The sequence below is a fragment of the Sarcophilus harrisii genome, chromosome 3, assembly GCF_902635505.1.
Source record: "Sarcophilus harrisii chromosome 3, mSarHar1.11, whole genome shotgun sequence".
NCBI lineage: Eukaryota > Metazoa > Chordata > Mammalia > Dasyuromorphia > Dasyuridae > Sarcophilus > Sarcophilus harrisii.
The window spans coordinates 562,842,049-562,856,850 of record NC_045428.1 but is presented as its reverse complement, the minus strand read 5'-3'; the positions used below and the strand labels follow the sequence as shown (position 1 = coordinate 562,856,850).

The following is a 14,802-nucleotide window of genomic DNA, read 5'->3' as shown; positions in this document are numbered from 1 at the left end:
GTTGGTGCTCTATCCACTGCACCATCTGGCTACCTCTTAATGGGAGCTATTTTGAAGGAAACTAGGGATTCCAAAAAACAGAAATAAGGAAAGAATATATCCCATGCATGTAGAAAAGTCATGAAAATAGAAGATGGATGTCATGTATGAGGAAGAGCAATAATATGTATTTGGTTGTACCATAAAGGTCAAGAAGAGAAGTAATGTATAAAAAGACTGGAAAACAGGAAAGGCTTGGGTTATAAAAGGCTTTAAAAGACAGAGAAGTTTATATTTGATCGTGGAGGTGATAGGAATCTCTGGAGTTTATGGAGTAGAGGAAAGACATAGCCAGAGAGATCCCTTAATAGCTATGTGGAGGACGACTGGAGAAGGAAGATATAGGGAGAGACTTGAGGCAAGGAGCCAATTAGGAGGCTATTTTAATGGTTCAGCCAAAAGATGATGAAGTTGTGAACTCAGGGTAGGTGCCATATGAGTAGAGAACTTGCCTCTCTAATTCATTCATATCAAAGTAGATCTGCAGTTTCATAAAATGTGAAAGGGAATTTGAAGAACCCTAGAAATCATTTAGTCTAATCTGCAACTCCAGAATTGCCTCTATATCACTATATCCCTTTGAGGTTTATAAAATGCTTCATCCTCATTGGAAAAATACATTAACTCTACGACATGGATATTACAGTTGTCCTTGTCTCCCTTTTATAGATGAGAATACTGGAGCTATGACTGGCCCAAGGACACAATAATAAGTGTAGGATGAGGTATTAGAATTCTCATTGATAGGCTATACCCGACAAGTAGTCATTCAGCCTTTGCTTACTGACCCCCAGCAAGGGACAACTCACGACCTCCCAAGCATCCTATTGTACTCTTGGACAGCTCTGATTATTAAGACCGTGTTCCCTGATGTCAATCCTAGGTTTGCCTCTTTATTGGTTTGTCCATCATCTGCCTCACTTCCTTGTGATTCTTGAATTATTTAGCAGAGTGATTCACTTCCTTCTTAAAGAGTATGGAACTCGGGGCAAACTGGGTTGTGTCCCATAATCTTATCTTCTGGATCCCTCGATTCAATCTCTTGGCATCCTGTCCTTCGAGGTCTGTCTTTCTTTGAAGTCACTCTTCCCTCCAGTCCACCTCAAGAACCCTTCCCTTTCAACCTCAACTGGTTATGATCTCTCCCTAAAAGTAGTGGATGGAAGTTGCAAAGCAACAAGTTTAAGTTTGACATCGAGATGCTTTCTAACAATCAAAGAGGATCCAAAGTAGCCAGATTTTCCTAACCAGGGTCTTCAAGCACAGGCTTTTCTGACCACTTGTCTAAGAAGCTGTACTGAGTTTCTGCTCAGTCAGGGTCTAGACTCAATGCCTTCTGAAGCCCTGTCCTGCTCTGAGATGCCACAGTTCTGACTTAACAGTATTTTGTACTCTGCTTATACATGAATCCCCATCCATTTTGTATTATTAGTTATTTAGGTCTATATCTAATCACTCTAACGAAAGGCAGATTTTGGAGTACAAGTACTAGGCTTTGTTTAGCAACTTCCTCCTTTTGTGATTCAGGACAAATTATTTAATCTTTCTGAGCCCTAAATTTCTCATCTATAAAATGAGGAGAATGGATTAAATAACCCCTAAGAACCTTTTTAGTTCTAAAGCTATAATCTTATGGTTAAATCATAAGCTCTGTGAAGGCAAGGGCTGTCTTGTTTAATTTTTGTGCTTCCTTTTGGGCTGATCACAGAATAAAGGTTTAATTAATACTTGTTTATTTGATTCAACTAAATTTAGCAAGGAAATCTCTCACCAGTGTTCCCTAGTTACTATATTCCTTATGCATTTTCCCTTTTCCATTGGCAGTGTGGGAATCTATGAAAAGGCTGTATCCCTAAGTATATTTGGAAGATTTCCCCTTAATCTTTATTTTGAGGTGCTATTTAATTGAATGACTTTTGTTTCATCATTTTAAAAGCAAGCATTTATTAAGCATCTACTATGTACAACAAGACACTATGCTCAGGTGCTAGGAATCGCCACCCCTCCAAAAACCAAAAAGAAACAAACAAAAAAAGGAAATCATCTCTGCTGTTTCCTTCTATTCTAATGGGAAAGAGGGAATTAGGCAAGTGGGTCCGAAGTATATAATAGCTAACAGTCCCATATAATAGCTAATGTTCCAGACACTGTGCTAAGTGCTTCACAAAGAGTATCTCAATTAATCCTTATAGCAATCCTAGAAAGTAGGTGCCATTATTTTCCCCATTTTACAGATGAGGAAATAGGTTAAGTGACTTGACCAGAATCATATAGCTAGTAATTACCTGAGTCCAGATTCGAACTCCAGGCTTCATGTCCTACCTCTGTACCAGCCAGCTGCCTCATATACAAAATTATTTCCAGTAGGAGCACAGACAGAAAAAGTCTTGTGGAAAAGGCCCATTAAGTAGAAATTCATGTCTCTGGTGGGGAGTGGAGAATATAAAAGAAGGGAGAACATTCTCAGTGTTGAGGATCCATATGTGAAGGTATAATGTTAAAAGACAGAATGACATGGGGGTAGCATCACCTGAGCCCCTTGGTCTAGTTGAATGATCCCATTAGTGAGCTCATTGTTAGATAATGACTTAATTGATGGATTCTTTGCTTTGCTTTCCTAGTAACTTGACGAATGACTTTATCACACCATGTGGAGCCTGTAGACAAGTAATGAGAGAGGTGAGTTTTGTCTATTTTTGAATCTTCCAGACTGAGTGAATAGTTGCTCTTCTGCCTTCCAATTCGACAAATTCAGCAAACATTTATGGAGGTTCTGCCATGTTCCAGGTACTATTGCTAAACACTGAAGTAAATAATTCCTGCCCTCAAGGAGTTTAGATTCTTAAGGCATCTTATCTGTTCTCCTCCACAATCATGGCAGTTCTGAATCACTGGTTACGTGATATACCTGCTGATTAGTACTCTAGCTCACAAGCCCCTACTGGTGTCCTTCCCATTGACATTAGTCAACTAGACTTCAATGAACTTTTAGAAAAGGGTATTTACTGGGCATCTGGGTGGCACAGTGGATAGAGCTCCAGCCCTGAAGTCAGGAGGACCTGAGTTCAAATCTGGCCTCAGACATTTAACACTTCCCAGCTGGGTGACCCTGGGCAAGTCATTTAAACCCAATTGCCTCAGCAAAAAAAAAAAAAAGAAAAGAAAAGAAAGAAGAGTATTGACCAAGATAGTATAGTAAGAACAATTTGCATAAAACATTTCCCTCCAAAACATCTGTGGTACTCATCCATAAATATACATAGAATCCAGGGGGGAAGTAAGACATGTCTTTTTCACACACATAAAGTTCTAGTAACTGGAAATTCTTTCAAGAGTTTATACCTAATATTCTGTGCTTCAAGGGGTAATAGTCCTTGAAACTATATCTTCCATTGGGTGGCTATCTTTCTGTACCCATTTGTATCTGTATCTATAATTGTCCTAGCTGGATGCATTGCCAGCCATATGTTCATGGGCAACATGACCATGTGGGTCACTGGGACAACCTCTCTTCCCCTTGATTCCTCTGAGACATCAACCTTAAGATTTGATTCCTCCAAGAGAGGAGATGGAAGAACAGAGGTGCAGATTAGCCCCTCCTTTCTCAGGTGACCATCTGTTTGTATTTGGCAGGTCTCTCAGTTGCCAGCTGTGTGCCTGACCTCCTATTAGTCTCTTCTCTCCAGTGACATGGTCAATGGAGAAGGGCATAGAAAAGAAACAGACAGACAGGAACTTAGTCAAAGAGCAATTCTCTCTTGGGGCCTAAACCTGGAGTCCTTCACTGCTGGTCCACTGTTTGACCAGCCTATCTGTAGCAAAGCAGCATGATGTGGTCTTACCCAGTCACAAGATGTTTCCTGGTATTATCCGCGTTTCACCCCAAAATCTATGAATTCTTTCAAATGACTTAAAGATTTGTCCACACAGTTGATGAAGTGGTAAGAGAAACTCTTTAATACGTAGTTGATTCTGTTGATTAATTGATTATTAAGGTGTCTGTACCTTCAATAATTTTATTGAGACAGTGATAGAAATCCCCACCCATATGTGATCCCTTCCAACTTTAAATGTATAATCTAGTCATCTTTGCTCCTTAAGTTTTGAAAACATCCATCAAATATCTGTCTTCATTTTCAAAAAATTAGACATGGTATCCCAAATAGTTACTAGCATGTTAGGCAGTGGCTATCCACTACTATGGCCAGACCCCAACTTCAGATTGTGTTCAGGTCTCGGTGATATATTTTAGAAAGGACATTTATATGTAGAAATATGTTTAATATGATTGTACATGTATAATCTATATCATGCCATTTTGGGGAGAAGGGAAGGAAGGGAGAAAAAATTAGAACTCGAAATACTATAATAAGTAAATGTTGAAAATTGTCTTTACATGTAATTGGGGGAAAAAATTAAATTGTATTGAGTGGAGGGAGGAGGAAAAAACATTGATAAAGTGGATTAAATCCAGGGGAGGACAATAAGAATGGAAAAAGACTTAAAATCCCCTTCAAAAATTCAACATGCCAAGAAAACCACATTAAAAATTCAACCCGCCAAATGTTAGCTCCAATAAAACCTCTATAAAACTTAAGAAAAAAAATGTAATGGCATAATGAAAGCAAAGGACTTGGGTTCAAAATGCTACTCTGATACTTTCGACCTGTGTGATGTTGGGCAGTGAGGCTTGCTTGAAAGCAATGTGGCTAAATGTGGCTGATTTGAAAAGAGAAAGATTTTGAGGCACATGATCCCTATTTTCAAACTTGTGACATATAGTCAAGAGGAAGAGGAGTTCTGTTTTCCCCAGAAGATAGAAGAGGAAACAATAAATAGAAGCCTTAAGAGCTGGATTTAAGCTTAACCTAAGGAGAATGTTCCTCGTTATCAGAGCTGTGCAGAAATAGAATGGGACCTGTGACTTGAGAGATAGTAGGCAATGCATCACGAGATCTTCAGACAGAGACCAGGGGCTCACTTGTCAAGAGTGTCGTCTCGGATACCATAGCGTGAACTCTTTTACCTTGGAAAGAAAGAGTTGGAGGTAGAGGAAGAGGTGGTGTCAGTACAGATACAGAAGAAAGAGCTACCAAAGGTGGAATCATGGCCAGAAAGGAGTGGCCCTCTCAGGTTTTCCCCTTCCCCTCCTCCATCCTCATTGGGAGTCCCAAGAAAGTGACACTATGGTGAGGGGGCCCTGGAATGGGGCCAAGCAGGGGATCAGACTGGTGGTGGATTGTGAGATAAGAGGGCGGAGGTCTGGAGGCTTACACAGAAAGAACAACCCCAAACGAATGCTTCTGATGCTAACGCCCACGATCCCTCTCCATTCTCAGCTCTGCTTAGATTGGGATTGGTCTCTGTGCCTTCTGAGCTTGCTTCCTGCACTTCTGTTTCTCCCTTTAAAGAGGGAGAAACTGAGGCATAATAATGTTATGATCCTGAGATATGATTAGCACTCCAAATCCCCAGTGCCCAGCATTTTGTGCCCTCCAAACCCATTAATTGTTGGCAGAGGAGAAAAGTTCGGATGAATAGGCTTCAGGAAAAAAATACCGCACAGGGGAAAAAAAATAATTCAAATAAAAAAAAAAACAAGGCGACTTCTAAGCCAGGGACTTGACATTTCAATCTTGGCTCCTGCTGTGTTTGGGATTGGCCCTGGCCCTAGGACACAGTCTGCAAAGTGGAAAAATTCCCTTCCTGAAATCGATCCATAAAAGCCCAGGTGGCAGATTTGGCCTGACAGTAATTCCGTGATTTGGACAGCAGCACATATGAAATGCTTACTGCAGGTTGGAAATCTATCTGCCCCTCCACTGGTCCACAGGAGGGATGTGACCACCTGCCCTGAATTGCTGGGAGGCAATTTAGGAGGATGGAAACCTAATAGAAGAGAAAGGACTCATTTTTTCCCAATGCTGTGAGCTTTACGGTCACTTCCAGCTCTGACAGTCTATGTTCCAAGGTCCCTTTCGGCATTAATGTTTTGTGTCCCGCTGCCCCTTTCAACTCGGACATTCTATGTTTTCATTCTAGCATTTAATTTGTATAATGAATGTCCTTGGCCTGTGAAATTTTGTTCTCCAATTTGAATGGATCCGAGTACTGAGATCAGAACAGCTGACATCTGTACATCAGTTCAGCTGACACTGAGATCAGTTCAGCTGAAACAAAAGGGAAATCATCATTTCCAGGAGCAGGCAGGGCTTGCCAGGGTCATGGAACTTCCAAAAGCACAGGGGCTGTCTAAAAATGCCGTATGGATGACTTTGGTTCCTGCTAAACCTATAAGTGGGATATATTGTATCTAGGATATACTGCGATGTATTCAACATATATAGGACTGCTTGCCATCTGAGGGAGGGGGTGGAGGGAGGGAGGGGAAAAATCGGAACAGAAGTGAGTGCAAGGGATAATGTTGTAAAAAACTACCCAAGCATGGGTTCTGTCAATAAAAAGTTATTATATAATTTAAAAAAAGGAAAAAAAAACCTATAAGTGGGGAGGGCCAGGTAGTGCTAGGGAGCAGAGAGAAATGTGCACATAGGAAGAGTAATACTAATCACTGCAGTCGTTTATCGGGCCACTAAGGTTTGCAAAGCCCTTTGCATTTATTTCTTTTGTTGAATTTGACACAAATTAAAATCCTGAGATACAGAGTTCCTGGGTAATTAGTAATCAATGCATTAATTAGCAATCATACATTGATGGTCAGTAGTTTCTCAGTAAACCGAAGAACCTAAGGGAGAACCTGGAATATCTTCTGAAAGAGGGTTCCCCTGATAATGAAAATCAGCCTTTGTTGACTGATGACCATTTACAGGATGTAAAGTCTTAGGCTCCTCCTGATGAAAACGTGGCTTGATCATGAGACTCGGCAGCCCCCAGCAATGTGGGTGGGGGGATCCATGTCCGTTTGGAACTGTGTGGCTGATTTTCTCCTTCATGGCCGGGCTCACTCTTAACCCTAATGGGGGCACAGGGTTCCCTTCCTTCGGGGTGAAGGTTCTTTCTCCCAGAATGGATTTTGTTTATGTTTGAAACAGAATTCAGAATTGATGACAATGTTCTTTGAGGACTCGGAGCATTCTCATTGGTCAGCCATCCCCCTGAGAGACTGACTGACCTTCACAGAAGTTGGGCCTTTATAAAAAATAGAAAGGAGAAAAGGCGGATCACAATGAATAATTAGCTATTAATGCAATAGTACCATATTCTTCTGAATTCCATCTCATTGGATCCAGCCTAGTCTGTCAAGAGAAGTAACTAGGGGGCGCCATAGTGCACAGAGTGCTGGCCCTGGAGTCAGAGAGATCTAATCAGGAAAGAGGGGCAGCTAGGGGGCGCCATAATGCATAGAGTGCTGGCCCTGGAGTCAGAGAGATCTAATCAGGAAAGAGGGGCAGCTAGGGGGCGCCATAGTGCATAGAGTGCTGGACCTGGAGTCAGAGAGATCTAATCAGGAAAGAGGGGCAGCTAGGGGGCGCCATAGTGCATAGAGTGCTGGACCTGGGAGTCAGAGAGATCTAATAAGGAAAGAGGGGCAGCTAGGGGGCGCCATAGTGCATAGAGTGCTGGCCCTGGAGTCAGAGAGATCTAATCAGGAAAGAGGGGCAGCTAGGGGGCGCCATAGTGCATAGAGTGCTGGACCTGGAGTCAGAGAGATCTAATAAGGAAAGAGGGGCAGCTAGGGGGCGCCATAGTGCATAGAGTGCTGGCCCTGGAGTCAGAGAGATCTAATCAGGAAAGAGGGGCAGCTAGGGGGCGCCATAGTGCATAGAGTGCTGGACCTGGAGTCAGAGAGATCTAGTCAGAAAGAAGGGGTAGTTAGGGGGCGCCATAGTGCATAGAGTGCTGAACCTAGAGTTAGAAAGATCTAATCAGGAAAGAGGGGTCAGCTAGGGGGCACGATAGTGCATAGAGCACTGAGTCTGGAGTCAGAGATCTAATCAGGAAAGAGAGCCAGCTAGGGGCGCCATAGTGCATAAAGTGCTGGACCTGGAGTCAGGAAGATCTAGTCAGGAAAGAGGGGCAGCTAGGGGGCATCATAATGGATAGAGTGTCTGGGCTTGAATCAGGAAGATCTAATCAGGAAAGAGGGGTCAGCTAGGGGGCATCATAGTGCACAGAGTGCTGGGCCTGGAGTCAGGAAAGAAGGGACAGCTAGGGGGCGCCATAGTGGATAGAGTGCCTGGGCTTGAGTCTGAAAGACTCTTCTTCCTGAGTTCAAATCTGGCCTTGGCCATTTACTAGTTGGGTGACCCTGGGCAAGTCACTTATCCTGTTTGCCTCAGTTTCCCCATCTGTACAATGAGCTGGAGAGAAGGAAGCGGCAAACCACCCCAGTATCTCTACCAAGAAAACCCCAAATGGGGTCAATGACTGAACAACAACAAAAAAGTCTGTCAAGAACTTTTTAGGATACAAACCTCACCAACCGGTGTATTTAGTTAACCCTCCTAGCTTTATGTCATCTTGGAAATTCAGAAACCTTGTCCTCTAAACCTTCTCCAAGAATGCGAAGCAGCACAGGACCAATTAGAGGTTCAATGACCACTTGGTAGGGGTGTGGCAAAAGTGAGTCTATGACATGGTATCATGGTAAGATGGAGAGCCTGATAGCCACCAAAGTGAAGGAAGTGGGTCTGAGGATCCTAGATTCAGAGTCAGAAGGCATCTTAAGACCATCTAATCCAGCCCCCTTATTTTGCAGCTAAGGAAACTGAGGCCCCAAAAGCAGAGACCAAAGGTCACATAGTAAATATTAGAACTAGGATTTGATCTCAAATCCCAAGCTCTTTCCTCTATATTGTTTAAGGGAAATGCTCCCGGAGTAATTGTGCCACCATTCCTCCAGTCAGAGTATTTAGCTAGTTTAAGGATGAGGGAGGGTGGTTAATTCTGCCTGTTGTATACGGAAGAAAGGAACTAAATCAGTATTTGTCTTAGCAACTCTGTGAAGAGCCTGGATTTTCCCTTTCATGGGTATTTTGGGTGCTTTGTCAGGGTGCTGACCTGCTAGGAAGGGAAGAGGTGATGGAGGGCAAGGATGGAGTAGAGGGTATCTATGTCCGCTGACCCCCTAGATCATACAATCATAGAGGCTGTTGAGTCCAAACAGTTCATTTTATACATGGGGAAACATGAGGCACACACAGCTTGTGTCAGAGATGGGATAGGTGTCATGGTTCTGCTTGGAACCCAATGTCACCTCCGTGGGAGATGGAGTATGTATGTGATCAAACACTCCTCTCTCTTCTCCCCCTAATCCTACGCATCCTTTGGATGAGGAACAATCCCAAGGTAACAGATGTCATTTGTCTAAAATCTATACTAAGTGGCCTTTTTGGTCTTTTTTAAAAATCTTTTTTAGTTTGGAAAACACTGGTATGTCTACATGACAAAAGCAGATGGTACATATGATGTCAACACCGTCCACGAACTCCTGCCTAAATCATTTGGACCAGATGACCTGAAGAAGTCCAAGTAAAGCCTGACGATGGAGTTGTCCAAATGAGAGCCTTTTCAAGCACCTGTGCAGATTCCCTCTTAGAATATTCCAGTATCATCATGCCCATCGCAACATCATATGACTTCATCCTAATGCTGCCTAGGTCGGAAGCACTGACTGCATCTTCTGTTCAGTCTCGAGACCTCTTTATCATTTATATTTGAAGTGCCTTGAATATACTGCCTAGTAATAAGGGAAAGTATAGCAATCTGGGAGTCCAGAGGCCTGTATTATGTTTCCAACTCTGCCTCTAACTTCCTATGTGACCTCAAGAGTAGTCATTTAGACTCTGCAAGCTTCATTTTCTTTTGTTATCAAATCAGAATGTTGGCCTAAATCAGGGAAGCTTAAGTTTGCATCCTGGACAGTCTGGAGAAGCCTATGGATCCCTTCTCAAAAGATTGTTTTTAAATACACAAAATACATAGAACTGATTATATTGAAATACTAATAACAAAAAAATTTTTTTTCAAAAACAACAACAAAAACGAGTTCACGGAGTCCAGGCTAAGAACCTTTGACCTAGGTAGTCTCCAATTCACAGTTTTCCAATTTAAACATTCTGTATGTTAAGGTCCATCCTATGTGTTCCAGCTCAGGTCTAACATTCTATTGTTCTCAGTTGTCCCTAGAAACTGTAGCCTTCATTGAACACAGGTACCAATCTGAAATCCTGCTGACAGCCAAGACCTCTCTCTCCATCTCCATTTTTTCATTGTGGATAGAGTCAAGAAGTAATTTTAAGTAAGTAATTTTAAAAATTATCCAATTTCTATTTTAATTCTCAGAGCTGGAACCAAAATAATCACTCTTTGGTGGCCAACGTTCTGATGATTGTAGCTGGAGCCATGGGGGCCAAAGTCACTGTGTATTCATGATTTAAGTCCAACTTCCTCTCTCTGGATGCTGCACCTCATACTCCATAAGCTCTAAGCCCAAACCAAAAGGTGTGACTCCTCCCCAAATGTCACTCAAACAACCCAAAATGTCATAACAACCAAGAAGGGACATAGACCTCTGATGTTTAAGTGACAAATGTCCTTTCTGGGTTGTTGTATAATTTGCATGGTATCGATCCCATCCAATCTCAGACTTAAGAGGAAGAAGATCCTCCATGGTCCTGTCATTTCTTTTTTTTGAATCCTTGATACAATATTCTTGGGGTATTAAATTATTAAAGTTAACGAAGTTACTATAAATATGATAGACACCCTCAACTAGTCTATGCTCAGGCCTTGCTCATCCCAGCTCATACCCAATTTAACCAGTTTATTCACAAATCCAATAGAACAAGGATAATCAACAAGACAAGCCTGATTATTGGCCTTCATCATCTTCTCCCATTATATTATTTCCCTGTCATTTCTTTTCCTGTGTTTATCACAAAGCTACCTTCATACACTTTATTTTTTATTTTTATTTTTTGAGAGGCAATAAGAGGTTATGACTTATCCAGGATCACACAGCTGGTAAGTATCTGAGGCTGAATTTGCACTAATTTGAACTCTAGTCCTCCTGACTCCAGGACTGGCATTCTGTCCACTAGCACACAGCATCAGTCAATTGAATCTCTCTATCCATAGTGAAATGACATCCAACCAGCCAGATCCTATCAGAACTTTCCTCACCAGTGTCTTGACTTCAAAATATTCTTGCCTGAAATCAGGAACTATATGGACACAATTACAAAACACTTCCCACACAAATAAAGTCAGATCTAATCGGAAAAATAGCAAGGGCTCATAGATAGGCCAAGCTAATATAATAAAAATGACAATACTTCCTAAATTATTCTACTTATTCAATGCCATATCAATCAAACTGCCAAGAAATTATTTTACAGAGCTAGAAAAAATCTGGAAGAACAAAAGGTCAAGAATTCCAAGGGAATTTATGAAAAATGCATATGAAGATAGCCTAGAGCTACTAGACCTAAAACTTTTATAAAGCAGTGATCATCAAAATCATTTGATACTGGCTGAGAAAGAGTAGTCAATTAGTGGAATAGGTTAGGTTTACAAGACACAATATAATCAATGACTCTAGTAATCCAGTGTTTGATAAACCAAAAGACCTCAGTTTCTGGGATTAAAAATTCACATTGCCAAAAATTGCTGGGAATATTTGAAATTAGTATGGCAGAAACTAGGCATTGACCCACATCTAATATTCTATACCAAGATAAGGTTGAAATGGGGTCATGATTCAGACATAGTGATACTAAAAGCAAATTAGAAAAACAAAGAATAATCTCCCTCTCAGATCTGTAGAGAAGAAAGGAATTTGTATTTCATAATGTACTCTAGTTTTTCTTTGGCCACAAAGTGTATAAATTTGATTATATTTAAGTTTCAAAGTTTTTGTACAAATAAACAAATGCAGTCAAGATTAGAAGGGAAGAAATAAACTGGGAAAAAATGTTTACATCCAAGTATTCTAATAAATGCTTCATTTCTAAAATATATAGAGAAATGACTCAAATTTGTAAGAATTCAAGCCATTCTGCTGTTGATAAACAATTGAAGGATATGAACGGATAATTTTCAGATGAAGAAATTAAGAGCATTTCTAGTTATGAAAAAATGGTATAAATCATTATTGAACAGAGAAATGTAAATTAAGACAACTCTGAGGTACCATGACATACCTCTCATGTTGGCTAAGGTGACAGGGAAAGATAATGACCAATGTTGGAGAGGATATGGGAAAACTGGGACATTGATATATTATTAGAGTTATGAATTGATCCAACCATTCTGGAGAGAAATTTGAAACAATGCTCAAAGGGCTACCAAACTGTGCATAACCTTTGATCCAGCAGTGTCTCTACTGGGCTTGTATCCCAAAGAACATTAAAATGGAAAAAGGACCCACGTGTGCAAAAATGTTTGTGGCAGCCCTTTGTGTAGTGGCAAAGAAATGGAAACTGAGTGGATGCTCATCAGTGGGGAATGGCTGAATAAGTTACGGTATATAAATGAAATGGAATATTATTGTTGTATAAGAAACATTCAGTGGGATGATTTCAGAGTGACCTGGAAAGACCTACATGAACTGATGCTAAATGAAGTAGAACCAGGAGAACATTGTACACACTAACAGCAAGATTATACAGTTATCAACAGTGAGATGATTTCAGGCCAATTCCAATAGATTTGTGATGGAGAGAGCCATCTGCACCCAGAGAGGACTGTGGGAACTAAATGTGGATCATAACAGTATTTTTACTTTTTTTTTATTATGGTTTGCTTGCATTTTGTTTTCTTTTTTTTTCCTTTTTGATCTGATTTTTCTTGTGCAGCATGATAACTATAGAAATATATATAGAAAAATTGTGCATGTTTAACATATTGGATTACTTGCCATCCAGTAAGTAATGGGCAGGAAAGGGATAAGGGAAAGGGAGAGGAAAAAAAATTTGGAACACAATGTTTTGCAAGGGTGAATGGTGAATATTACTTATGCATATGTTTTGAAAACAAAAAGCTTTAATACTAAATAAAATTCAGAAAATAATGTCTGTTGTGATTTCATTGGGGCCAAGTGCTCTGAGTGAGTCGTTCCCCTCCTAGTGCAGATTGGAATGAATTCTGCAACTTTTAGTCTTGCATGAGAAGTCAACCCAGGGTTACAGAGCTAGGATATGTCAGAAGAAAGATTGGAATCTTTCTGATTGTAAGACAAGCTCTTTCTCTTCACTAGGGCCTCTTAAAAAACTATCTCAAGATGGTGAAAGGTGCCTCCAGGGATGTTAGTTCCTTAAGGACTTGAATTATTCAGTAATTTCTATTAACTGAATCTGTTAAAAAAAAGAAAAGTCACCTATAATCTAAAGGAAAGACAGGTCACATGTCCGTGGCCTCTCCACACAAATAACACTACAAAGATTCTTGATAGTTATGCCCAAAGGGCAATGAAACTGTACATACCCTTTGATCCAGCGATACCATTATTGGGTCTGTGTCCTAAAGAGGTCATAAAAATGGGGAAGGGGCCCACATGTACAAAAATACTTAGAGCAGCTCTTTTGTGATGGCAAAGAATTGGAAATCGAGGGGACGCCCATCAAGTGGGCAATGACTGAGCAAGCTGTGATATGTGAATGTAATGGAATACTATTGTGCTATAAGAAATGATGAGCAGGCAGATTTCAGAAATACCCAGAAAGACTTACATGCAGGTCAGCTAGGTGGTACAGTGGATAGAGCGCCAGCCCTGAAGTCAGAAGGCCCTGAGTTCATATCTGATCTCAGACAATTAACACTTCCTGGCTGTGACCCTGGGCAAGTCACTTAACACCAACTGCCTCAACAACAACAAAAAAAAAGACTTACATGCCCTGATGCAAAGCAGAATGAGTAGATGCAGCTATGAATGACTTAACAATTCTTATCAATACAATGATCCAAGATAATTTTGAAGGACTCATGATGGAAAATGTTATCCACATCCAGAGAAAGAACAGATAGATTTCTAATGCAGATTGAAGCATACTATTTTCACCATTTTTTGCATATGCATTTCTTTTGGCCAGTTTCCTTTTTCATTTTGACATCACTAATAAGGAAATATGTTTTACATAATTGCACGTATATGACATTGAATTGCTTGCCATTTAGGAAAGAAGGAGGGAGAAAACTTTGGAATTCAATATTTTGTAAAAAAAAAATAAACATTAAAAATTGTCTTTATACATAATTGGAAAAATAAAACACTATTTTTTATGAGTGTTATTGGATCTCTATTATTAGGTAAGTACATACATATCCAGCCCTAAGGACCCAAGGGCACCATTGGCATTCCAGAGGGAACCTTGGTTAGGGCCTACAAGACAATGGTAAAGTTTGACTTCCCAGACCTTTCTCCCTTCTGACAGGAGGTATTTTGCCTTTGTCTGAGGAGGTAATTCTGACCAAGTGTAAGCCCTGCCCCTTATGGACATGCTCCAGAAATCATTTGCATCAAAAGGGAATCCATCATTCATGTACCAGGGGCTCCCATGGGGAATCAGAAGGGGCTGCTCTAGGTTGAGCCTTTGAAATCATTGTACCACCAGCCAGCCAGGCTGCAGACGCTTTACAAACCCCACTAGGGTTTCCAACCCCCCCTCTCCATTTTGCAGTTCATTAACAGGGGTCTAAGTTATCATATGGGACTGAGATAAAGGAAGGAATCTACTGAGATTTTAGCCATAACACTATAGAATGCTCTATAAGAGGCAAGTTTTCCTTTGGGTTCCCAGACAT

General features: G+C 40.7%; 1 protein-coding gene across 1 annotated transcript in view; it reads left to right on the top strand.

The window, feature by feature from the left end:
- The window catches only part of CDA (cytidine deaminase), a 32,573-nt gene extending 20,922 nt beyond the window's left edge, over positions 1-11,651 (top strand). Inside the window, exons 3-4 of the mRNA XM_012545501.3 lie at positions 2,661-2,718; positions 9,419-11,651. Of these exons, the coding sequence (XP_012400955.1) occupies positions 2,661-2,718; positions 9,419-9,535 (175 nt within the window). The 3' untranslated portion in view covers positions 9,536-11,651. The remainder of the gene's footprint in view (positions 1-2,660; positions 2,719-9,418) is intronic.
- Positions 11,652-14,802: the final 3,151 nt, after the last annotated feature.